The 25,595-nt window shown below is 35.4% G+C and overlaps 5 protein-coding genes across 6 annotated transcripts; 2 read left to right on the top strand and 3 right to left on the bottom strand.

The window, feature by feature from the left end:
- The first annotated feature begins 5,937 nt into the window (after positions 1 to 5,937).
- LOC111210439 (protein IDA-LIKE 4-like) lies at positions 5,938 to 6,951 on the top strand. The gene has a single exon (XM_022710833.2). The coding sequence runs from the start codon at positions 6,227 to 6,229 to the stop codon at positions 6,506 to 6,508; it is 282 nt and encodes a 93-aa protein (XP_022566554.1). The 5' UTR covers positions 5,938 to 6,226; the 3' UTR covers positions 6,509 to 6,951.
- A 328-nt stretch (positions 6,952 to 7,279) lies between these two features.
- Positions 7,280 to 14,492, bottom strand: LOC106446831 (protein TONSOKU-like). The gene is made up of 18 exons (XM_048759495.1): positions 14,017 to 14,492; positions 13,104 to 13,904; positions 12,400 to 12,576; positions 12,104 to 12,195; positions 11,672 to 11,770; positions 10,808 to 11,540; positions 10,558 to 10,687; positions 10,307 to 10,423; positions 9,994 to 10,094; positions 9,728 to 9,848; positions 9,467 to 9,579; positions 9,275 to 9,386; positions 8,975 to 9,079; positions 8,821 to 8,887; positions 8,611 to 8,731; positions 8,366 to 8,539; positions 8,079 to 8,196; positions 7,280 to 7,985 (listed from the first exon to the last, which is right to left on the bottom strand). The coding sequence occupies exons 1-18, from the start codon at positions 14,281 to 14,283 to the stop codon at positions 7,456 to 7,458; spliced, it is 3,978 nt and encodes a 1,325-aa protein (XP_048615452.1). The 5' UTR covers positions 14,284 to 14,492; the 3' UTR covers positions 7,280 to 7,455.
- Positions 14,493 to 14,526: 34 nt separating this feature from the next.
- LOC106446832 (putative 60S ribosomal protein L30-1) lies at positions 14,527 to 15,215 on the top strand. The gene is made up of 2 exons (XM_013888639.2): positions 14,527 to 14,761; positions 14,853 to 15,215. Exons 1-2 carry the CDS (start codon positions 14,635 to 14,637, stop codon positions 15,062 to 15,064), a joined length of 339 nt encoding a protein of 112 aa, XP_013744093.1. The 5' UTR covers positions 14,527 to 14,634; the 3' UTR covers positions 15,065 to 15,215.
- An 866-nt stretch (positions 15,216 to 16,081) lies between these two features.
- BNAC05G34360D lies at positions 16,082 to 17,223 on the bottom strand. Its single transcript, XM_013888640.3, has 2 exons — positions 16,919 to 17,223; positions 16,082 to 16,553 (listed from the first exon to the last, which is right to left on the bottom strand). The coding sequence occupies exons 1-2, from the start codon at positions 17,099 to 17,101 to the stop codon at positions 16,320 to 16,322; spliced, it is 417 nt and encodes a 138-aa protein (XP_013744094.1). The 5' UTR covers positions 17,102 to 17,223; the 3' UTR covers positions 16,082 to 16,319.
- A 199-nt stretch (positions 17,224 to 17,422) lies between these two features.
- Positions 17,423 to 20,407, bottom strand: LOC106446835 (autophagy-related protein 13b). 2 transcript variants are annotated; one of them, XM_013888642.3, is made up of 4 exons: positions 20,167 to 20,407; positions 18,725 to 19,980; positions 18,441 to 18,625; positions 17,423 to 17,949 (listed from the first exon to the last, which is right to left on the bottom strand). In XM_013888642.3, exons 2-4 carry the CDS (start codon positions 19,967 to 19,969, stop codon positions 17,580 to 17,582), a joined length of 1,800 nt encoding a protein of 599 aa, XP_013744096.2. In that variant the 5' UTR covers positions 19,970 to 19,980; positions 20,167 to 20,407; the 3' UTR covers positions 17,423 to 17,579. The 2 variants fall into 2 exon arrangements, with proteins under 2 accessions (XP_013744096.2, XP_013744095.2); XM_013888641.3 differs by having other exon boundaries at positions 18,725 to 19,986; positions 20,167 to 20,405.
- Positions 20,408 to 25,595: the final 5,188 nt, after the last annotated feature.

The following is a 25,595-nucleotide window of genomic DNA, read 5'->3' as shown; positions in this document are numbered from 1 at the left end:
ATACTCGAACCGAATCACTTTCTCATTTCGTAGTAATTTCCTCTCCTTCTCCTAGCAAGGTATTCCTCTCTACTTCCTATCTAATTTAGCTTAGGTGGTTAGTTTAGGGAAATTAGTGTTGATTAGGTGGTTAGTGTAGGGGATAGTTTGTAGATAGGTTTATATTTGTTGATAATATAGGAAGATGATTTTTAAATGTTAATTAATAATCCCGTTCCAGGCACACAAGAAGATGAGGAAGAAGTACAACGGAGGAGTCTAGACCTCTTCGAGGAAATGCATAACAACAACAACAACCCTTAGTCTTTTTCATCTTTTTATTGTATTATATTAAATTCGAAATTTAAATATTTATAAAATATTTTCGTATGGATTTATTATTTACGTTTTTAATATTTTTGAAATAATTTAAAAATATCTTTATTTCATTATTTTTTTTTTGTAAAAAATAAAGAATCGAAGCAAATTCGTAGCTAAATTATGTCAACTTAACGAAGAAATTGAATAAATATTACCCAGGAATTTACTACGACAGACATGGAGATTCGTCGTAAACATTACGTGTAAACAACGACGAAATTTAGCGTCCACTTTACGAGGAAATGTTTACGTGCACTTTACGAAAAAATATTTTACGTGTACTTTACGAGGAAATATATTACGTGTAGTTTACGAGGAAACTGTTTACGTGTATTTTACGAGGAAAGTGTTTACGTGTCTTTTACGACGAATCTACTGATACCATTTTACGACGAATTAGCGAAGGAATATACATTACGACGAACGATTAACGACGAAACGGGTTTCGTAGTTATTTCGTCTAACCCCTGTTTTACGACGAATTAATTACGAAAACCGTCGTTTTTATTTATGTGTTTTCTTGTAGTGATACATTAACTCGTGAGCATATAATTTGCTAATTGCGTATAGTAGGGTAAAATTGCACCGAAAGAGAGTTAAAATATAATGATGCGAACGTGCATGATTGTCTACAATAAGTAATTATGGCAAATCTGAAAAACTGCGCCAGATTATAATGATCTTAACTTTAATACAGTAAATAACACAATAACACCACTCATCATCTTATTCATCCATTATTGTTCTTGGTAGACAATAATTTTCGTTTGTCCTCATATGCAAGCAACTTTTCTATCTTTTTTTTCTTTGCAAATGGTGTTATATCTAATCGGAAACATGTATTTCTCATTATAAAAAAATAATTGCATGCTGGAAGAAAATACTAATGTGAAATGGGTAAAAAACGAGATTAATTACGTTCTTACTTCTCTTCTAGGACGTTGTCTACTAATACATTGTAAAGGGTAGGTTTATGTATCTATGAATGGGACAATCTATCCACAATAAATCTAAACCGGTGGTATTTGAAATAAATCTCCATGAACTTGTATTCACAGTATTTTGCAGGTTATGACTTATGAGATTTGTATATCTCAAACTTCACGCATGGTATAGAAGAACTCATCGAGTACAAATATAGATGAATGATGATCGATACGATATATGTGTTCCGTGAATTTGCAGTTTATATGATGATACTAAATATAACCTTAGCATAAATATATAGCATAAATATATTGCTACTGGTTAAATGGCAAAAGAAAATTCTGCATGACACGTATTCAAAACGAGTTCTCCATAAACCGATGGTCCAAATAGGTCGAAATAAATATTGGGTCAAGATAGATATATGAAGAAGAATCTAGTTCCAAAAGTGTGGGGTTGTGTTTCATATTATTCAGAGGTTGCCAGGGGTAGAGGCAACTAGTTTGCATCACATGCAAAAGAAAACATATATATCCAGTGTCATTATCCCATTCCAAGTCAACATCAGATCTGACCAGCTTCTCTTTTTGATTCAGATTCGGCATAGCTAATACTGCTATATCTGTGTGGATAAAAGTTAAACTAAGTTTGCTAATGTTGTAACTTGTAAGACTTTAATATTTTAAACTTTAAAAGTAGGAATAAAGGTAATAAAATCTCTAATGATGAAGATATTCACACGCTACGGGTAATTAAGGAAGATGATAAGAGTAAAATGAGGAACCGTAAAGTAACCTAGGTATGATGATATTTCATTCGCGTGCGATTACATATAATTCCACATCAAAAGTTTTTTTTGCTTATATCATGGAATAAAGTTCATCCTTTTGTGCCTTAACAAACGGGAAAGCTTTTGATCACACTTATATCTAATCAAGAGAAGCAAAATTTGTAATTGAAAGGATTGTTGTAAGGATTTCAAACGTACGAGGGCGTATTTGCTCGTGTGGGATATATGTACATATATACATTTTCTTTCAGTGAACGTGTGGCTATATAGTATAGTATATATACCAATATAATGCATGTAGTGGGATAAAAGTATTTACTGGATATCATTAAAAAGGTGAACATTTTCGGTTCGTTTGAAATTATAAAAGTGACCAAAATTATTATTCTATATGTTTGGCCTATCCAATTCTTTATTAAAAACTAAAAGAAAATCAGAAGATCCAGCTTCTCAATTTGCTTGCGTTAAACAAAACATGTTAACTTGGGCATTTTTCATCATCGATGTTCAGACTCGAAACTTTCTCGATACTCTTTTTTTGCATGACCCATATAAGTTCAAATATTGTATAAGATCTCAATAGAAAGAAAACTCTTCTTTATTACCTTAAAAAACTTTCTCAAAAACTCAAACACTCAAACACAATATTCTTTAAAACTCACAAGTTGGACAACGTTCTTGTATCTTCTTATATATAATATTTACAATTTTTCTAAACTTATTAGGTTTAACATATTTGAATCTTTCCTAATCCTATTTACTCAACTAGGATTGGTGTAACTTGGTCTCCAAGTTAACTTCATGTTTATCTCCAAAAACCCATCGATCAGTATACCCGTTGCATTAGTGATAATGAAGTATATTCTCTACGTTTGTAAGTATTTGATGTTTGAAACTCATGCTGTCCACGAAAAGAACTTTGAGTAAACTGCCTCAAAACAAAATAAAACAAACTTTATAAAAGTGATATAACACTAGTGGGTATTTATAAGCCCATTTAAATGGGCTTAGTTGATGACTAAAAAAGCATGGCAATCATATTTTTAGAAAATTTTCGTCTTTACCACTTTTTTATCATCATTATTCATATATATCATCACTAAAGAGACATTTTTAAAAATACATTCTTCATTAAAAGGCAAAAAACTCTTATATCATTGTTCTCTATATATAAAATAAATAATTATTTAAATAAATAAAAACCAAAAAATTATGTTTTCGAATGATAATTTTTCAAATTCGAATATTTTTATAAACTTTTTCTTTTTTGATTTTTTTTTGAATTTTTTTCTGTCAAAATCTCTTTTTGAAAATCGATAATTATTTTTGAAACTATTTTTAATTTTTTTTTAAAAAATTAAGTATTTATTTATATATTTATTAAAATCCTAAATTTCACATTCCAAAAACCTTACCATACCGACACTAAACCCTAAGTCTAGATTAGCTAACCCTAGGTTATAAATGTTTTTTTCCCTCTGTAAAAGTGAAGATAAAAGTGGTTAGTGTAAAAATGAAAACTAGTATTATGAAAGTGGTATTTTTGGCAATTTCTCCATTATTTTCTTGTCAAAGCAGATCAATCATCTCGTATTTGTAATAAATAATCTAATATCAAATTAGCATGAAATTTGGTTAAAGAAGTGGAAATTATGGACTCCAACTAAATGAACTAGATGTTTTCCTATACCATGTACACTAATAAAAAAATTAAATTTAAATTATATTTAAAAACAAAAATTATTATTATTTTATATTTATTATCTCTTTCCAATATTTAATATAATTTAATTGAACATAAAATAAAAAAAATTGTTTATTTTTAATTATATTTTAAAATAGATATGTATATATTTAAAATTATAATCTTAGATAAATCTTAACCTATTTCTTTTGGATAAAATATATTAAATCAACTTGTATAAAATTAATTAAAAAATTGATATAAAATTTGTACAATTAAGAAAAGTACAACTAAATGGTATTTTTAAAATTTGTAGTTATATAAAACAAGCTAATAATATTGTGATTAAAAATTTATTTTTTAAAAAAAAATTGTAAATCCTTTTTAGTAATAAAATTATATCCTTATAAAAAATAGAAATAGATAATATTTTTTAATTTTTAAAATATTATTATATTTTATAATTATTTTATTTAATGTCATATTTGAATATATTTACTTTAATGATGATGTATAATTACTATCATATTCTTAAACGTCTATCAAAATATAAATAACCATTAAATGTAGGGAAATTGCCACAAATACTACATTTATAGTACCACTTTTTATGTTTACACTAACCACTTTTACCTCACTTTTAATGAAGGGTAAAAGACACTTATACCCTAGGGTTAACTAATCTAGACTTATGGTTTAGAGTCGAGGGTAGAGTAGGGTTTTTGGAATGTGAAATTTAGGATTCTTATAAATATATAAATAAATACTTAAAAATATATAGTTTTTAAAAAAAAATAATTTCAAACATAATTTTCGATTTTCAAAAAGAAATTTTTGAAAAAAAATTAAAATTTAATTCAAAAAAAGAAAATTATAAAAAGTTCGAATTTGAAAAAGTATAATTCGAAAACATAATTTTTTTTATTTTTTATTTATTTTTATTTTTATTTATTTAAATAATGATTTATTATATATATATATATCAAGGGTATAATAGTTTTTTGCCACTTAATGAAGAATGTATTTTTGAAAATGTCTCTTTAGTGGTGGTAAAGATGAAAAGTGGTACTATGAAAGTGGTAAACATAAAATTTTCCCTTAAATGTAATCGTCCATATCACATTTAGTTATAAATCATGTCATCTATTCTAGAATGTAATGACTAGGGTATAACTAATATGTAAGGGGTTTGATACAGCCAGCCTATATGCAATCCTTACAACAAAAATTGGCTCAGACTCATGCTTTTTGTATCATATATTTGAGTTTACACACAAATATATCTATATACGTTATTAAATGCTATAACAAAATTTCTCATTAACAATATTCATCTGAAACCTGAAAACTGGAACTAAACAAAAAAAACTTTGAAACAAAAATCGGACCAAAACTTATGAAAACCAAAATGATTTTTATTTTATTAAACTAAAATGATTTTTATTATATTATTTTTTTAGTTATAAAATAATATTAATCTCAAAATTATAATTTTATAAAAAAATATTAAAACCCCCAAATTACCCATTTTATAGTTTTTCCATTTAATTTGAGTTTTCAAGTGTTTGCTGTTTTTTCGGGTTAAAACCGAGTTATGTATCACAAATTTATAGTTTACCTTGATCAATAATAATTTGGATGAAAAAGAACTTTTTTCCCATTTTCTATCTTCTTAACCTTTATTTCGGGGTCCTGCTGACCCAAATACTTTCTTCATTGACCATTCATTTTACCATAACATATTATAATTCTTCAAACCATCCTTTATTTCAATGCATTATATTCACTTTTCCGTTGTGTGGTATAATAGCTTGAAATTGGTGAGTATATTGTCAATAAGCTGTTTTAAAGGTACTGGATGGAGGCAGATTGTTTACCTTTTTGTGGAGATATTAGAAGTGTTAATTGTGTTATCAAATATATTAGCAGAGAATGTGGGTAAAGATTTTCATTTAGTCCTTAACAACATAGAATAATAAAAATGTATCATAGTGACATCTACAGAAATCAAAAGGGCCATGGTAAAAAGGTAACTACTATCCTAACAGTCTCCTTCTCATGTCCCCCGGTCAACCTGACACTACATATATGATATATAAAAAAGAATAAATTCCAAATTCATGATTTTTCATAATATACTCCCGATTTTGGTATAAAATGGATACATTTTCCACGCAGAAAAGAAACATTTAATAATTAATATATAATAAAATTCACACAAGTGATAGTTCGTTCAGTGATTCAAATATAAAATGCAATAATGAATGTTCAGTTTCCCTTACCTTTATTTAGTTTTATTGGCCATTATTATTGTTCCAGGCTTCCAGCCAAAGAGAGACCTATTCAAAAGGGGTTGCTCTCTTTCTCCCATCAAAACTCCTCAACCAAACCCCATTTCTCCAAAACTGAAACAAACAAAAATAACCATAGTGATCTCGTTCTCTTATTCGATTTGAATCACTGAAATGGTTACTAAACATCAACATTATTGGATGAAAAGGTTATCAATAAACCCACAAGCTCTTCTTCTTCTGTTCTTCTGCTTCTTCTTCATTCTCCACTGCGACGCCTCGAGAGCCTTGTCACCATCAAGCGTTTTCTACATAATCCCTAATGATGATCACAACAAAAACACTATGAGGAGAGACCATTTCTTTGGGACCTTGCCAAGACACTTACCTGTTCCAGCTTCTGGTCCTTCACGAAAACACAACGGCATTGGTTTACAAGCCTTGTTGTCTCCATGATCATGCTTACTCACTCTCTCTCTCTCTCCCTCTCTCTCTCTCTCTAGGGTACTTGATATAATGTATTGTAATGCATGAACTTACACAAAACAAGAGTAGAAAACCATTGATCGTCTCTGATGTTTGATTTGACATGTACACTGTTCAGATGTTTGACCTCTTTTTAATTGTTTCTTGATCTCTTGGTTATTTTTTGGGGGTTGCGTGTAACTTCTTTAGAGTATAAGTGAAATACTGTACTGGTTAGGATGGGGTTTTGTTACTTTTTACTCCTTTGTTTTCTTTTGTATATGTAATTAAAGCTTGCGAGATGGGATGATGCAACTTTCGTTTCTTCAATGCGTGATTTAACATCTTTAATTGTTGTAAAAAACATCTTTAATTACTTTTCACCTTGTTAATCCTTTCATTGATTTCTAATCATATATCAAAGCCGTTGATAATTGCATTTCGTAAAGTTTAATTTGATAAAAATGGAAAATACAACAACTTCATTACCTCTTACTCGTTCAACCAATGAGCTATAAAAAGAATAAAAATATGTCTTCTCAAAGGTTTATATCTTGGATAAAGAATCTAGTATTTAATTATAAACTCAAAACAATTATGCAAAATGAGAACTAGTTTAACTGGAAGAGTAAATGGCGAACACCGCATGATTCATAAGATATGATGGGAATAATGGTATCACACGCTAAATAGTATGAATAATTTGATTTATATCCGAAAATTCCGCAATCGATTTCAAAATTACAAATACACGTATGTAAATGTACCTTCTCAAATTTTCATTATCATATCACTTTTAATATTCACCACATTTTTCTTAATTTTACAATATTTATCAAAAATTAAAACAAGGTGATAATTTAGATCTTTAACTCTAACAAAGCTTTTGCACCACAAGAACAGTGGGAGGCTTTGTATAAGCAGAGAAAGGAATATGTTTAATCCTTTCTGCAGCATGGATTGACTCCACAACACATCTTTCCTTCAACGCAAAAATGGACAATCTCATCTTTCACATGTCTTTGGGCTATGCCAGCTCGCGATCCTGATGATGACCATGCCATGTATAATGTTTCCAAGGCTTCAACTGACAACCCATTGTGGCTTAGATCTAGAATCTGCAATTGGTTAGCCACTGCAAGCGCGGTCGAAAGCTCTTTGATAATATGGTTCTTGCGTGGTAAACTAAGACTACTCGACGTTGCAGTTTGTTCCTCTATTTGCTCATCTTCGCTGTCTGCAACTTCAAGACCATCACCACACTCCATATTGGCTTCACATAACTCTTGTTCTTTGTCTTGGTTCTGCCAACAATGTTCACTGTGAGTTTTGTCCATTACGGTGATGGATTCACATGTACCATGTTCTTTCTGTTCCATTTCTGAGCTTCCACTCACAGGCTCGCCAAACAGAGTCTCATCCATTTTAGCATTCTCAGAGATATTAAGCTCTTCGAGATTCTTATTATCTGCAAAATGTTTAGTTGATAGTTTGCAAATGAGAAGATTTTTGGTATAATCGTAGCTACAACAAGAGATGCAGGGTAAATAATATTTCAGACCTGAAAGTGCTTGAATTATGCATAGAATTTCAGAGAGCTTCAGATGACACTTGTTTAAAATCAGAACTTTTATGTTAGAACAAGGGTTCGCAAGCAGCATCCCCAGTGCACTAACTCCCTGTTTTGTATATTGTTTCAGAGGGTCAGTCATGATCTAAGAACACATAATTTTACATTGAAATGACAACAAAATCACGAGTTCAACTGATTGCAAAATTCTTTCCATATCAGCCTCAAAATAGTTTAGAGATAAGAGCTTCAGGGTGTTGAGGTCATAGAAAACATACCTCTTCAGTGATTAGATTTCCTCCAACATTGAGCTCAAGAATGCTAGAAGTTAGAGTAACATCTTGGATGAGCTTAAGAAAGAAAGGAGACGCTAGTCCACAAGATGAAAGGTCGAGCTTAACAGTTTCTTCCTTTTGATAGCATAGAGCTTCAGTGATTTTGATAGCTCCGTCCTAGAATAATTTGGATAGCATTGTCAGATGAAAACGAATGCATTTAACCACAATATAAGAAAATTCATTACCGTTCCAATGCCACTGCTGCCAACCAAAAGTTTTGATAAAGATGGAGTCTTAACAAGTGCGGAGAGGCTACTAACAACTTGGCTGCTCAGCTTTATGCCATTCATGCTCAGTTCTGTAAAGCTGCATTGTTTTAACATATGATAGTGTCAGATCGATTTACGTAACTTGAAAAGTTAACAAAAATACAGCTCTATTTTTTTTATCTCAACCTGCTTAGAGTAGCTATTTTAGCCAAGAGGTTTTGAATGGCACCCCCTGAAATAGGATTATTATAACCTGCCATACAAGTAGGGATATACTATCTTTAGCTTAGCTGAAACGAGAGAAATAAAATGGATGTAAACGACAAAATTGAAAGTCTACCTATATAGAGTTGTGAAAGTCCCGACTCCGGATCCAAAGCATCAGCAATCTTTTGGATTGTTCTAGATGTGAGTGAACACTTTTCCACATTCAAGCTGTAAAGTGCTAAACAACAAATGGGGACACTTTAGCATAAATGCGTGAATGGTGGAAGATAAGAGTCGAAAATATTAGTCTAAGATTAGGAGGGATCTCATATATCTAGCAGGTTTATTAGTCACCAGTAAAACCAAGAAACAAAAGATGCTAACTGAACAATTAGATACTATAGATGACAGGCAATCTTTTAAGAAACTATACCCCGACAGTTTTTCAAGATGGTTGAGAGGTATGATCCACAAGCATCAGTAAGTCGATTACTGGACACATTGAGGACTTCCAGCCGAGTGAACAGAACAGGGCATTCGCAGATCTGGTAAAGTGGATTATATTTAACAATAAGAAAAAACACGAATATGTGAAACTTTCTAGTTTTTGAGCCTATTCGGTTACCTGAAACAAAGCAGTTGGACCAAATCGATTGCAGTGCAAATCCAAAGTTAAAGCACCATACATCTGGTTTGATGAGGCAAAAAGTTGTTTCAGTTTCTCCATTGTTCCATTCCCTAGCAACCAATAAGATGATGAAAAATAAGTACCATTAAATTTCCTAGTAGTTCCTTATCAGTTAAACCAACTTACTTCCGTTCGCAAACTAGAAGTTTAACACTGTACAATAAATGTGTAAGGTAAGACGTTAGAGGCAACTTTCACCTAGCATATTGTGGGAGAGATCCAACATTGCAACTGTGTTATGCACATCGAGGGCACGCAATAAAGGAGCAGCTGATACATCTTGCAGTTCACATTCTGACACACTGATATCATCCTCTACCTGATAAACATACAATGAGATAACCATACAGATTATACACTAGATAAAGTGATACCTGTAACTAGCTTGCTTTTAAGAGGTCGAAAAGAAAATAAAGAATTAAACTATTTCATCAATTTCTGGCAAACTTGCAGTAATTTCTCACCTCCGAAATATATAATTTCTTAAGCAATTTTATACTGGGTTTCTCTGACAAATTTTGGCAACAGTCCATGTATAGTTTCATCAGACGCTTGTGAACCCAGCCTGCAACAAATTAATTGCATAGCTGATTCAGCCGTCTTGTATAAATAAGAGGGGAGAACCAACGATCATATAAACCAATAGAGCGGTTCAGCCACACTCATGTAAAAACTTAAAGAACAATTTGAGATGAAAAATATAACTAGTAAGATCAGCTTGACAATCACATTCCAAATATCACATGTAGATCCCATGTGTACCAAGAAAATACTTACCACTAACGGAAGCTTCAATAACAACGTTTTCAGAAGAGCCCGAGAGAACCTCATATAAATCCGATGGTTTCAAAACTCTACCACCATACTCCAAATGATGAATGATAGGCAACAGACCTAATGAAAAACATATTGAACGTTCAAAGATTTAAACAGCTTTAGGAGCAGTGAAGTTAAAGTGCTGTAAAACATAAACTATAAAGCATGAGACGAGTTCCATACGTTAGCTGTGAATCAATAAGTTCACATACCTTTAGATTTCTCGTCATCAGGAAGCTGTAAATAGTACAAGCAAGTAAGTTCCACCTTCACAGACTCATCATTGCCAGAACACGAGTCTAAAGCCATGTGTACATTTTCAATTTCAATTTCAATTTTTTGCTGCAACAGGTAAAATATAGTTATTAGGGAGAAGGAAAGAGGAAGCATAGGTTAGAAAAAAAAAACAATCCAATCAAGATTAGTTAATGATAACCAAAAGCAAGGTAAAAAAAATCTCACATCATCTGTCTTGGAATAAGTGTGGAAGTTCACGAGAGCAGATCCATGTTTGCATTGCGTGCTGTTGGATTCGCCAGCTTCACATTGAGATCCTTTTATACCGCAACCAGTTGGTTCAACAGCTTTAGTATTGGTCAGAGGTCTGCAATTGTTGGCATCTGGAGCAGCTTTAGTGGGACGGAGAGACGTAAACGAGCAAGAACCTTCTTCTACATGGTCTTGAATAGCAGGATTATCCGTACAATTAACAGCGCCATCAAAATACATACTTTCATCAGAGACTTCCTTACGCTGACTTGTAACTTTGTGAAAACTGCGTCTGGGGCATCCCAACTCATATTCGGTTTCACTTTCATCGTCAGAGAGGATTACACGAATACGCTTCCGACCAGAGACTGTCTGCTGAGAGTCTGCTGGTGCAGAGCAATCGTTCTTGGCCTGATCAGTCTCAGCATCTTGTTTTCCTGAAAACTGTTTCCTTTTGGAAAGACGTCTACCAGGCGGGAGAAATGAACTTAGTGGCACGTCATCACTTGCTTCATTAAAATCTGCTAACGGTTCTGATTCAGGTGAATTTGATGTTTGGAGATCTGGCGAACTACATGCATTTGGCCTATCATTTGATATGTACCCATGCCCTTCTGAGTCGGTTTCAGAGCATTCATCTTCTGTACCACATTCTGCTCTCTCACCATGTTCTGACTCCAGATTTTGTATTTTTTCCTTCAACTCCCTAAACAGTAAAATATGTATATGAGAAACTGTAAATTCAAAACCACAAGCCTAGTTGCAGCCCTGCAAACCTTGCAGCAGATTTATATTTCTATCCAACTTCAGATTTATATGACTCCAGATAAAGATTACCTGGCTTCTTTAGCATTCCCAAATCTGATCATATGGCTATAATGCATATGTTCCAGTGCAGAAAGCTGAACTGAAGGAAGATTGGCTTTCAAAGCAATTCTGCAGGATCAGATGAAATTAGATCCAAAACGACCATCACTGACTCATTAGCATGAGCGAGGTATGCATGCGTGGATTTCGACAGTGATAATGAAAACTACTGACTCAAAACACTTATTCATAAGCTCTAGTGCAGTAATTCTTGGACGTATTTGAATTATAATAGATTCGTGTTTGCTAAGCTATTAAACCTTCCTTCATCACAGGGTAATGCTATGCAATAGAATTGTCAATTTTCTAAAAGAGATTAATAAGTAGATCCATGTATTTGGATAAAATCACAAATAATAGGATACTCAGTAGCTCAAATGCACAATTTGATAATGGACCTACCTGTATCCCTTTTCAAATTCTTTGAGTGCTTGTGTCCATTCACCAATACAGTCCAAACCATCACCTATATTAATTTTCGCCAATGCTTGTCCCTAAAAGATGCCAACATAAGTGAGCATTAGAGTCAATAAAGACGAAAAGCTACGATATTGAAAAATCCAAAAATAGTATTATCAGTGTTCCTTTTACCCAAACCATGTGAGAGGCCTCATCAGTGAATTATATTGTTGTGATTTAGATTTAAAAATGAAATATAAATTTTAATAACTAACCGTAACAAGCAAACAAAATCTCACCTCGAAATTACTAATTGCTTTGTATCCCTCATAACTTCTTGCGACCCACTTCAGGGATTTTCTGAATTTTCTAAGCTTTTGATAGGACTCTCCAACAACCAAGTAGGCATCACTCAGCTTTTCCTTGTCACAGAGTTCAGCTGATATTTTCTTCTTCCTTTTTGAATATTCAAGATGCTACGACATTCAAAGAAGAAAGTGAAACCCTTAGTTGGAAGAAAAATTAAATGTCAGCTTCCAACTTAAACTATATTACAAGTCATTAGAACAGTGGTTATAGACTTGGATCATTGATAGCTCAATATCCGTTTGGTACAGAACAAGTATAGTTTTGCCACTTTGGTCTAACATATTGACTTCGTTTAAAAGTAATGAAATAAAAATTTAAATCCGAGGACTAACTTTCTAAAAGATATGTTTTCTGGAGAGAAGAAAAATCAAGCAATTCTTGGATAATAGTCTTTTTGACTGATCTGACAAGACAATGTCATCAACAGAATTCAACAAAACCCGATTTTTTCTAAGAAATGAACATAACTGTCTTACTCCATAGTACCCTATGATATCTAAAGATCTAACAACTCTTATTTATGATTGAAGCTCCCTAAGATGATCAACACTAACTTTTGGAAACATTTCAAACACATGCAGACATGGTATTAATTGTTCTTAAAAACAAGAAAGTGCTTAAGAAATAAACTAACCTTATCCCATGCAAATACCATGCTGGATTTTTCAATGAGACGTTCAAGACACGCATGCACTAGAAGCATAGACTTCCGTTCCTCCGAAGTGCCTTTGGCATCAGCCATTTCAGCAGACAACTTCCTAAGCCTACGCTCTTCTTCCCTCATCTCTTCCATAACTTTAACGGCTTTCTTCACAATCTTGATATTCTGCTCTATCTGTTCAACCAACGCACTCTCGTCTTGCATAGATTTCGCTAGAGTAGAAGCTTTACCATAACACATAAGCGCATCCCCGTAGTTTTGCGTCCTGTTGTGCAACTCAGCAAGATTGATATACCCCTTAGCTTCTCCTTGGCAGTGACTTATCTGATGGCAGATCTTGATATCCATCTTGATATGCTCTTTAGCCTCTTTCCAACTCCTCAGCTCCAGATAAACGTTCCCAAGGTTATGATGAAGCCTACTACGCATAGCATCATACTCCTTAACCTCCTCTTCATCGCAAATCCTCAGTCCTTTCATGAGAATCTTACAAGCAGCATCGGGATTATCAAGATCAAGGTCAAGCATACCGATGTTGTTATGCGCGTTGATATACTCCTCAAGAAAGCTTCCAGATTCTCCAGGAGGCGGTTTCTCCTTGAGAGCCTGTGCAAGCTCCATGGCTTTCTTGAAGTACTTCTTAGCACTCTGAATCGCGTCGCAATCGTCCTCAGATTTCAAGAATATCTCATGGTAGGTACGGCCGAGCTGAGTACAAGCTCGTTGCTTCTCCACGGTGTCGTTGTTCTCTTCAGCTAGCTGCAAATGCTTCTTCTGCAACAACCACACACAAAAAAAAAAACAGTTAGAAAAGTCAAACTCGGTCAAAGCTTCTTCGATAAGTCGGTTATTATTATTATTTTTTTTTAAATCAGAGGCGTGTTACCTGATAGATCAAGGCTTCTTCGAAGTCCTGGAGACGGAGATAGATCTCGCCGAGAGACTGACACGTAGGCAGCAGATCCTTCCCGGGCAAATACTTGACGGAGATATCGTAATCGATTCGAAACCACTTGAGAGCCTCCACGTACTCTCCTTCGTTTTTGAGGATATCGCCGACGTTATTGGCCCATCTCGCCTCTTCGCTCCGGTTACCTACTTCCGTCGCTGTCCGGTAAGCTCTCTTCGCCGCCGCTAAATCTAATCGGCCCATGAACGATTCGATGAGTAATCCTCTCTACTTTCTCCGACGAAAGGTTTTTTTTTTATCCTTCGAATTTCAGATTTCTCGAATTATTGATTTGATCATTTCGCTAAAAAATTTTGGTGCCATCAAATCCCAAAAACTCCCGCCAAAAGGTAAAAGTTACCCTAAAGGCCTGAATTAGTGGGCCGTGGGCTGGGATTATGTTGGGCCGTGAGCCTGTATCTTGACGAAAATAAATAAAAGAAAACCCTTAGGGTTCCATCGTCACTCTATTTAATTTATCATTTTGCGCCGCTCACCCCGAAAGGACTCTTCCTGTAAATCCGGCGATCAGCGACACTTCACGGCGATTAGAAGATGGTGGCGGCGAAGAAGACGAAGAAGTCCCATGAGGGAATCAACAGCAGACTAGCTCTTGTCATGAAGAGTGGAAAGTACACTCTTGGGTACAAATCCGTTCTCAAGTCCCTTCGCAGCTCCAAAGGTAAAGAACAAAACTTTTTGATCGTTTCGTCTTAGGTCATAGCTCTGTTGAATAGTGGTTAAGAGGGTTTTGTTTCGATATGTTGTGTTAGGTAAGTTGATTCTCATCTCTAGCAACTGCCCTCCGTTGAGGAGATCAGAGATTGAGTACTACGCCATGCTTGCTAAAGTTGGTGTTCATCACTACAATGGCAACAATGTCGATTTGGGAACTGCTTGTGGAAAGTACTTCCGTGTTTCATGTCTCAGCATCGTTGATCCAGGTGATTCCGACATCATCAAGTCGCTTCCTGGAGACCAGTGATTGTCGATTTAGGTCGATTTGTTATGAGTTTGCCATGTTTTGTCTGCTTTATGGAATGTGTTCTTGGAAGACATCATGTTTGGTTTCTAAACTTAATTACACTTTCGTCTCTTGGATCCATTTTGCATGAATGAAAGTCTTATTCTAGGTTTTTTTTTTTTCTGAACGCTTGCACTAATTCATAATGTTCAACCCAAGTTTACTTAACTTAAACCATTGTTGTTTAACTATATTTGGCATGACTGAAACATACACACCTAGAAAACCATTGTTGTTTAACTATATTGGCATGACTGAAACATAAACACCTAGAAAAACTTTAGGTAAACATGATGTTCTATTGGTCAGCACTGAGCTGTTGGAATCTTCGTGAGCTGGTTTAAACATGATGTTCTATTAGTCAAAACTTTAGATATACATGGTGTTATATTGGTCATAAATAACACTATGGAATCTTTTTGAGCTGCTGAAAATATAAAAGCTCCTATGTCTCAAAGAATGAAACTATTGGATATGTAACTGGAGCTGAACCAAAACGTTCACCATTCTCGTCCACTATACGAAGAATTAGAAATACAGACTGTTCATTGTTTCTTACACCTTTAGGACAAAGAATCCCCTCAACCTCATTACACATGGATCCTGAGTCGTCGCTAAAACTAACAATCGGCAGGTTATCGTCTTCTTCTAGGTCTATAGACAATGGGTCTACTATGTGTTGTAGGTTGGCCTTCCGACGCAAGGCAACGTCCTCCATTCGCACCTTCTTTGGGCATAACAAATACAATGTGGCAAGAGAGTTGAAGAAAGGGGTTCAATAGAAGCTCCCTTGCCGATAACCATTTCTGAATAAACTGCTTTAACTCTGGGTCCTGAATTTGATCATAGATTATCGGAGAGTGAAACAGGGTCTTATTAACCTTCATGCATTGGCAGTATGGTAAATGTCTAAGATCTCCTAACACATACATCCCAAATGAACATGGGGTTGCTGTTAGTAACATAGTAACACTTCAGTTTAACTTCAAATTAAAAATGACATAAAGAAACACTAGGAGTGTTTGTTTCACGAAGGACCACCGTCTCAGTTTTTCCTTTATTTTTTTCTGCCTAAAACCATTACATGAATATCTTATTTCTTTGTCTGAGGAGCAAAACAACACCAAGTCAACAAGCCACAAGATAAAGATGAAGGACACTCTGGTGGTCTGAGTAACATATTTTTTCAAAAAGTAAAACGATTTCATTATTCTCATCATCGAGATAAGCCTAAGACATCGTCGTCTTCGTCCGTAGAAGACTCATCATACAAGCTCCTATTAGTAACTCTGTTAGACTCGTCCAGACGGTCTTCCATCTCGGATGAACCAATCTTGATGTCACGGTGTTTAACAAGGAGCCAGCGGAGGAGCTTGTCTTCCTTGTTAAGGTAGTGAAGCTCCTTGTTAATGTTTGGAGTTGCCATCATTGTTATCTGCATCAATTGTCCCTGCACGCCATTCACCCAATACATAATTACATTATTACATATTACACACTCAAATGCAAGAATTAGCGAGAGAAGAAGCTAACAAAGAAGATGCATCTTCAGTACGAATATTCTATTAGAGAGAAACAGGAGACTGATGATGCTTAAAGCTTGTGCTGATACTCAGCAAGCATATGCTACTAGTACAACTATTGACCAAATGTTCACAATCGGAAGAGGTTGCTTCAAGAATTCAACTTAAAGCTAATAAGTATCATATTCCGAAATGCCAATCTAAACCCTAATGCGCAAGCACTGAAATGAAACTCTATATAACCATCGATTCAACAAGAAACCTGAAGAGGAATGGAAACACTGCGTTTTACCTGATAGTGTCTACCGTCGAGCTTTTTGATACCGTAACCCAATTCGACCTTGCCGAAGGATTTGACCTCCGTGAGAACTCCATTTTTGCTGTAAACGTGTTTCCCGATGCGAGCAACCAGATCGATCAGACCTTCCTTCCTGATTACTGGCTTGAACAGAAGCATACAGTCGTACAGCGGCATTTTCCAGATCTTCTCCTTCTTCCTTCCTTCCTTCCGACGAGAGAGTGAACACAGACAATATCAGATTTGGTCCGGTTTACATTATTTAGGGTTTTATTCTTCCTAGATTCGCCCAAGGTTCTTAAACGGCACCGTATCACTCAGGCAAGAAAGAATAATAATGATGGAACACCGAGTTTTCTCCCATGTAAATAAACATTTTTTTCTTCTAATATACAGTAATTCTATTAAAAATTTTGTTTACACTGATTAATTATGTAGATGTCTAACAAAATTTTTTTTTTATGTAGATGTAATCTAATTAATTATTTATACGTGTGATAAAAAAAAGGTTTACAATTTATTTACATTGTTTTCTTTGGTAAAAGTTTATTTACATGGATACGGTTCGAGAGCTTAGTACATAGGCACATTATGTAAAATCAAAACCAAACAAACCAAACCAAAAAACCAATACCCAAACTAACCAAAAAAAGTATCAAGATTCTGAAACAGCAAAGGGTGAGGACAAATCCTTTGTGGATTCGCTAAGCAACACATTCTTCATTTCTTTGTAAGACCTCAGCTCTTCCAACGCGTCAGCTGTTGTCTTTGCCGCCAGAGCTATCCCTGACGCTGTCATTGACGCCGTTGCTATCTTCTGACCCCCTCCAGGTTTGTTCTTGTTGTTCTTCCAACAAAGTTCAGGTATGGAAGTTTCAGAGACGTCTTGTCTGAGAGGTGGAGCTTTCTTCAGCATATTCACTAGAGCACCGACTGCTGCATCTTGTGACTTTTTTGGGTACGAACCGCTCGACTCAAATGGTGGTGGTTCATGTATATCACTCCTCTGGTCCAAGGAGCCTGGTCTGAAATAAGTCAACAATAAAGCAAAAATCAGTTCTATTCGAGAAACATATAATCGCAGTTCCAAAAACAACAGTCAAGAAGTGAATCAGAGAGGAGAACCATTCCCAGTGATTATATTAAACAAAAGACCAATCTGTTGGGGAGTTAATGATAAACCAGATAGATGATGAAACATGATATTAGCTTAAGCCTAAACGGTTTCTCTGGTTTCTCTACTATAGACTGTATTCCATCTATAATGTCAAAGAATACGCCAATAACTGATGAACGCTAGCTACGTGGATAGAGAAGTATTATAGTTAATTATTTGGGTCTAATGGCTAATAACTTCAAAATCTCAAATCAGAGAAGTACATGGAACAGCTTCTTAAGTCGAACGGATAAATGGAGCCAGGCTTAGCAAAATTACTACTTTCGAAGCTAGTAGCTACAAAGAGATCCAAAGGAACAGAGAGACTGTGTGCTTCAGTTGTTAGATAAAGACTCATACCTGCTACTACTAGAATCTGTAATTTCGTCATACTCAACATCAAATGGACAAGGAAAATCAGTATCATCAAAACCATCTTGGTATGATCTACTTGAACTTCTAGAAAATGATATCCTCGGTGAGCTGTTGGAAGATAGCTTCACCCCAGAGTTCCTCCTAAAGTCTTCCCTACCATAGATATGCATCTAAAAGAGAAAAAATACAATAGGATCTTACTCGCTCAATCACATAATGAAACAAAAAAAAAAGAAGAGAAAATTTAAGACATGTGGAGTTAAGTTTACCTTCTCCAACGCTGCTCCAGATTCAACAGGAGCAGTGTTTCTCACAGGCTTCAAAGAAGCATGTCTCGACAACTTTAAATGAGAAGAAGGTGCCACCACCACGTTCTGTTTAGACTCAAAACTAGGAGCTGGAATCCTAACTGGAGCACTTTCAGTACGCGTGATGCTTCTTGGGAAGGCTTGTGCATGTGCTGAAGGAGAACAAGGAGGAGAAAAATCTTGACAAGGATGAGGAGGAAGGCAACGAGAACAAGGATTAGTAACCAACGTTTGTGAATCAGACCGTGTAGGCGACGGTGAGCAAGAGACCGAAGGTGGAGAGGCCTTGTACCTATCAAAACTCCAGCTATGACGCCTCTGAAACGACATCAACGGCGGCGAACCATAAGAAAGAGGCAGAGAAGGGAAACTTTTCAAAGGATCAGCCAAGGGACTTCCAACGTAATCGGTGATAAACGTCGGAGACACAGGAGCTGAGTGTTGGCTGCAACTGACATCCGAGAGAGATCGATACAACACCGACATGCAAAGCCTACCGCAGATGGTATCAACCGGTGTGAAAGCAAACTTGTGCATCTCTGCTTCTTCTCTACGAGTAAATGGCTCAACTATGGTTGGAACCTTAGGGACAAGCTTGAACTTGAAGATCTGTCCAGAGGAGTTAAGTTCTCTGAAGATCTTGTAAGCAGGTAAAAGCCTAACCATCACAAAGAGTGATCTCAGAAGCAAAGTTGCTTTCTTATACATCACTTTCAGCTTATTATTATTACTACTACTTGACCTCCTTTCCCTAACCTTCCTATTATCATACTGCACAACCCATCTCTCAATGATCTGCTCGTTCTTGGTTTCACAATCATCTTGATCAGAGTGATACTCTTTCCCGGAGAAGTTCCAGATAAGCTCTCTTCCACCTTGAGAATTCATCTGATCAAATGGTCTCGCCACAAGAACCACATCGACAACCAAAGTCTCTAGCGTGCTTCTGCGGCCGATGTCGAAGCTCTCCAAGGCTGCAGGACACTCCCTGAGAGCTAAGTTGAACCATTTGTCACGAGGCCTGACGCTGGAGGAAGACGAGGAAGATGAGGAAGGTGAGCAGATCATCTGCTCGCCGATACTACTGAAGTTTCTTGAAGACATGAAAGGAGTCCTTGATTCGAGGATGATGTGGAGGGTTTTAGCGAAGAACTCGAATATGATCTGCTCTGCTTTGGCACCTTCGGAGTTGCTACTCCTGTTCATCTTTGAGAACACTGTTCCTGGGAATCAAAGTTGAATACTTTTAAATGTCACACTCACTATCAAACAAAGATCAATAACAGAACAAAATCTCCAGTGAAAAAAAAAAACAGAATACTCTATGAATCTATGATCAAATCAGACTCAGTAACAGAGTCAAATCTAAAACCCAGAACAGAGTATACGAAACTCACAATTACCTTATCGAGCAGAACAGAGAGAACCCTAACGAGGAAAAAAAGAAGAAAAAGAGCGGAACTTTCGATTACAAAAACAGAGAACTTGTTCGTCTTCGGACATGAGAACTGAAACTGAATCGAACCATGGGAATTTTCTTTAGAATCGAGCGAGGATTTTTAGTCATTCGAAGTTCAAATAGCTTTTAGTTTTACGACGACGATATATTCGTTGTGACTCGTTCGATGCAGCTTTCAATATTTATTTATATACTTAGTGGATAAGTTTGCAAATTCCCTAAGTTTTTTTTTTGTAGGTAAGGAAAGTTACGAATATACGGATTGTTATAAATTATATTGTTATGTTTATAACCCATCCGGTTCATAACCGGTCCAATGCTAGAGAGAGGGAATCGGTATCTTGCCTTTTTCTTTATTAGATCTTGCATTTTTCCTTATTAGATTATGATTTGTACTCTTTTCATATTTGTATTTCTTTTCTTTAGTCTTTCCATTATTGTATGACAGTGTAATTCCCTATATATAAAAGACTTTTTATGTTTATGAATAATACAGAAACATACAGATTCTATTATCTTGTTTCACAACACGTTATCAGCACGATTACTCTAAGAACCCTAAACTAAAGTCTCGAGACTCAAACCCTAAAACCTAGCCGGTGATAAACCCTAAACCCGGCGACGAACCCTAATCTGATCGAGAACCTAAAACTCCATACTCAAGGCGTTCCCGATCTCAGCACACGACCTCAGTCCGTTCTCCAATTCGCGACTCAGCTCGATAGCCAGCACGATCGCGACCCGTCTCAGCTTCAATCAGTTAGCGACAGACAACAACCCGTTCGCGACCCGACAGCAACGATCAGCTCGCGTTCTTCTCTAGTTGGAGGTCCATTCAACCCGACTTGAGGTTTAGGTAAAAATAAAACCTAAGAACCAAACCCTAAGGCAATAGATCCAATCCCTAATAACCTAAATTGAATCTTATTGCTTGATTAAAATCCAAACCATAATTCCCTAAAGCCTAGCCGCATGCATACCATGCAAACCCTAATTCGAAATCAAAATTTGATTCGATTGTTTATGTGATTGAATGTTTTAAATTTAAATTTGATCACATAGAACCGATTGCTAGGATTGTTTAATCTCATACTTGAATTTGGTTGTTTGAATTGATGAACTAATTGAATATTGTCTTAAGATAGAAATCGCTTAAGTTGATTAGTTCTCATCTTGTTTTAAGACTTGAATCCAACCTGCTTGTCACTACAAGAAAACATGAACTTACCGACTGCATGTTGCGACTGATCGTGCAGTCGCAAAATATTGCGACTGGATTGCGATTGTTTTGAGACTGATTTGTGACTAAAATACGTTAGTCGTAAATCAGTCGCTAATGTGCGACTAAACAAATCAGTCGCAAATCAGTCGGTAATTAGCGACTGTTGTGCGACCATTTAATGTTGTCGGCAACTGTAGTCGTAAAACAGTCGTAAAATAACGACTGATTTGCGACTACATACTCCACATAGGGTATAGAATGCGTAGTCGCAAAACAGTCGCTAATTTTGCGATTTTTTTACGACTATAGATGTCGATCACAGTAGGTAGTCGCAAAACAGTCGTAAAATTAGCGACTGTTTTGCGACTGCATACCTATACCCTAAACTCTTATCTTAACATCTATACCCTAAACCCCAAATTTAAACCTGCATATAACATTATAAAATCTAATCTTTTCAATCTTATCATTTAAATTAAACTTAAACTTTAAATACTTTTTAAATGATATAATCAAAATATAAACCTCGTATATGCTATATACATTAAATTTAAAATTAAACTCCAAATACTATAAATTAATCTTAGGTTTTTTTTTTTTTGATAATTTACCTTATACCCAAATCTAAACCCAAACAACTCTATCTTAAAATTTGAACACCAAATCTTAAACATATATTTTACAAATGTTAAATTTGATATCTAATACTTTAAATTTAGAAAATTTCTAAACAAACTGTATATAAATGGAGAAGAAAATTTTATTAGTTTCAACTATACTATTCCAAACTTTAAATTTAACCCTCAAACCCTGTATCATAACTTTTAATCAAAACTCCAAACATAAAATCACAAACTTAAAAAACATTAACCAAAATGTATCTACTATTTATACACTTAATCTTAAGTTAAAACTAGGGCAAATCTCCAAAATAGCACATTTCTAAGTTTATATCACAAAAATAGCACTCCAAAACTAAAATGACCAAAATAGCACTTTTTTAAGTTTATCCTTTGAAATTTTTAATTTTTTTATTTTTCAAAATTTGAAATCTTATCCCCAAAACCTCATTTCTCAACTCTAAACCCTAAACCCTAAACCCTAAACCCTAAACCATAAACCCTAAACTCTAAACCCTAAATTCTAAACCCTAAACCCTAAACCCTAAACCCTAAACCCTAAACTTTAAACCTTAAACCCTAAACTCTAAACCCTAAACCCTAAATCCTAAACCCCACCCTTTAACTCTAAACCCTAAGTTTGTGACTTTTGATAAAACATTAAGTGCTATTTTTGTGATTTTTGACCTTGAGTGCTAGTTTGAGAACAAAAACTTGATTTAGTGCTATTTTTGTCTTTTTCTCTTAAAACTAAGACCTATAAAAGTATATTTTTCAAGTCAAAACTCCAAAACTTCAAACCCTACACAAATATAATCAATAATCTCTTCTTTTAAAAAAAAATTCTTCTCTTTTTATATTGGTCAATACACTAATTAAGGGATACTATCTCAATCGTTGATTATCTTAAATTTCTTAAATCTAATGGTCTAGATTCATTTATTTTTTTTGTGTGTTTCTTCTTCTGAAACAAAGAGCAATCCATCCTTTTATTTTCTATTGGTTGAGTACCAATTGGCGAGGATAACCAATCTTTTAATCTCCACCTTTGATTATTCTTAATCCAATGGTCTACATCTCTCTCATATCTCTCTTCCTTTCCACGAGTAAATCAATCTTCTTCCTCTTTCATCTTCAACTTAGAACTCATTGTCCTTCTTTCGTCCTCTCTTCTCTGTTTCTCCATCTCAGCTCTATCTCCTCTGTTCTTTATTTCTTTCTTCTTTCTGCACCGAAGCCGGTGTTCGTCTTCAAGCTCAAGCTGTTCATTTCCACCTCACTTATACTCAATCCTTCTCCTCACTTCTGCTCAAGCTATTAATAGACGACGACGGAAGGTACATAGAGACAACGAAATCTACACAGAGACGACGGAAGCTACAGAGATAAAGTGGAGGCGGAAGCTACATAAAGACGACGACCACCACCGTTGTCTACGGTAAAGCTCTTCCCACCTCTCCTCACCTCTTCACAAGCTCACCGTCTGTCTTCTCGTCTCGGGCTCAAGCTCTTCACCGTTCAAGCTTGCCTCCTCTGTTCAAGCTCCGGAGACCCGCCGTCAATGGCTGTGAAGAAGCCCCACCGTAAATGGCGTGAAGAACCCTAGATCTAATTTTTTTTAGTTAGATTTAATTATTTTTCTGCTTTGTTCATTGTAAACCGATTTCAATTGTAAACCAATTCAATTGTAAATCAATTCAATTGCAAACCATATTTTTGTGTTTTAATTGATTAATCAAATTTTTTTAATTGATTAAATAATAAGAAAAAATATATATTTTTAAAAATATATTAATTGATTTTGTGACCGAAAAACGACTACAACATCGACCATATAACAACTTAAGAGCAGCCGTGGAGTAGTCGTAAACGAAATAGCAGTTAGTTGCATATCAGTCGTAATATTTTGCGACTGAATTGTGATTGTTTTGCGACTAATAACAGTAATCGTAAATCAGTCACTAGTCAGTCGCAAAATAGCAACCGATTAACGACTAATTGTTTTAGCGACGCGTGGTATTCTGACTATGCGATTCAGTCGCAAAATAGTCGCAAACACATGTTTTACGACTGATTTGTGACTATTTTTGCAGTCGGTAATTACATGTTTTCTTGTAGTGTGTTCATATTGAACCCTAATTGCATTGACTAATTAATTTTGAATATGATCGTTAGGTTGATAGTAAATTAATCCCTTGATGCATTGCTTGATTATTTGTTTGAGGTTTCATGTTTCCATGATCACTTAGAAACCGTTCTTGCTAGGATGATTAGGGCAGATTGAGATATATGATTTCAGATGTCGAAAACCAACAACTTGGATTTTGCTGCCCTAAATCTCTCTGGAGATAATTACTTGCAATGGGCACTTGATACTAAGATCATCTTAAAATCCAAGGGACTCGGTGAATGTATCACCGAGGGCAATAATGCAAGTGAGAAAGATAGATACAGTGCGATATTAATTATACGCCATCATCTTATTGAGAGTCTCAAAGATCAGTATTTGACTATTGAGAATCCTCTAGACCTTTGGACAGAGTTGAAAACGAGATATGATCACCAGAGAACGGTGTTATTACCAAAGGCTATGTATGATTAGAGGAATCTCAGAATCTAGGACTTCAAGTCCGTGGACGAGTATAACTCGGCCCTGTTTAAAATAGTTTCAAAGTTGAAACTATGTGGTGAGGATATAACGGATAAGGATATGCTTGAGAAAACCTTTTCCACCTTACACACAAGCAATGTGTTGTTACAACAACAGTACTGTGAGAAGGGCTTCACAACTTATGCTAATCTGATCTCTTGTCTCTTGCTCACTGAGCAGAACAATGAACTGTTGATGAGAAACAGTGAATTGAGACCTCCTAGAACAAACCCATTACCTGAGGCACATGCGACCGTAGAACCTAAGAAAGAGTCGAACCATGTCCAGAGTGATAGCCAACACGACCGTGGTCATGGAAAATGGCATGGACGTGGTGGTCGAGACCGAAACTCGTTTGGTCGAGGCCGAGGCAACTCATATGGCTGTGGCTCCTATGGAGGCCGTGGACATGGCCGAGGCCGTGGTACATCTTTCAAGCCACAAAACTCGACCAAATCCGTGTACCATAGATGTGGTATGGATAATCATTGGGCTAAGACATGTAGGACTCCCAAACATCTCGTTGACCTCTACTAAGAAAGTTTGAAAGGGAAGAATCCTGAAGCTCATATGACTTATCAAGATGGTGAACATGATTTCAATCATGAACGAGACGATCTTATGGATTATGAAACTGCAGATTGTTTAAAAGAATGAAGTTGAATTCGACATCTATGTTTTGTGTTCTTTGCTTTGTGTTTTCTATGTTTTGATTGCTTTGAACTTATTTTATTGATAAATGAAAGTTTTTGATATAAAAGTCTCTAAAGTCTCATAGAGGGCTACAGCCAGGCTAACATCTTGTTGCCTAAGGGTACGCATCTAGAGATATCTAATGCATTGTATTCACCCAGCTCTAAGAGAAGCCTATTGAACTTTAA

Source organism: Brassica napus, chromosome C5, assembly GCF_020379485.1.
Source record: "Brassica napus cultivar Da-Ae chromosome C5, Da-Ae, whole genome shotgun sequence".
In the NCBI taxonomy this organism is placed as follows: Eukaryota; Viridiplantae; Streptophyta; class Magnoliopsida; order Brassicales; family Brassicaceae; genus Brassica; species Brassica napus.
The sequence above is the reverse complement of the archived record's forward strand: the minus strand, read 5'-3'. Positions and strand labels throughout refer to the sequence as shown.

Coding starts and splice junctions, on each gene's coding strand:
- LOC111210439 (XM_022710833.2), top strand. CDS start 6,227: ATGGTTACTAAACATCAACATTATTGGATGAAAAGGTTATCAATAAAC.
- LOC106446831 (XM_048759495.1), bottom strand. CDS start 14,283: ATGGGCCGATTAGATTTAGCGGCGGCGAAGAGAGCTTACCGGACAGCG. Junction 10,688..10,807: donor CTTATTCCAAGACAGATGAT/GTGAGATTTTTT, acceptor TACCTGTTGCAG/CAAAAAATTGAAATTGAAAT. Junction 7,986..8,078: donor CATAATTCAAGCACTTTCAG/GTCTGAAATATT, acceptor AACATTTTGCAG/ATAATAAGAATCTCGAAGAG.
- LOC106446832 (XM_013888639.2), top strand. CDS start 14,635: ATGGTGGCGGCGAAGAAGACGAAGAAGTCCCATGAGGGAATCAACAGC. Junction 14,762..14,852: donor GTCCCTTCGCAGCTCCAAAG/GTAAAGAACAAA, acceptor ATGTTGTGTTAG/GTAAGTTGATTCTCATCTCT.
- BNAC05G34360D (XM_013888640.3), bottom strand. CDS start 17,101: ATGCCGCTGTACGACTGTATGCTTCTGTTCAAGCCAGTAATCAGGAAG. Junction 16,554..16,918: donor TCGACGGTAGACACTATCAG/GTAAAACGCAGT, acceptor AATGGCGTGCAG/GGACAATTGATGCAGATAAC.
- LOC106446835 (XM_013888642.3), bottom strand. CDS start 19,969: ATGAACAGGAGTAGCAACTCCGAAGGTGCCAAAGCAGAGCAGATCATA. Junction 18,626..18,724: donor CTGGAGCAGCGTTGGAGAAG/GTAAACTTAACT, acceptor TTTCTCTTTTAG/ATGCATATCTATGGTAGGGA. Junction 17,950..18,440: donor ACAGATTCTAGTAGTAGCAG/GTATGAGTCTTT, acceptor GACTTATTTCAG/ACCAGGCTCCTTGGACCAGA.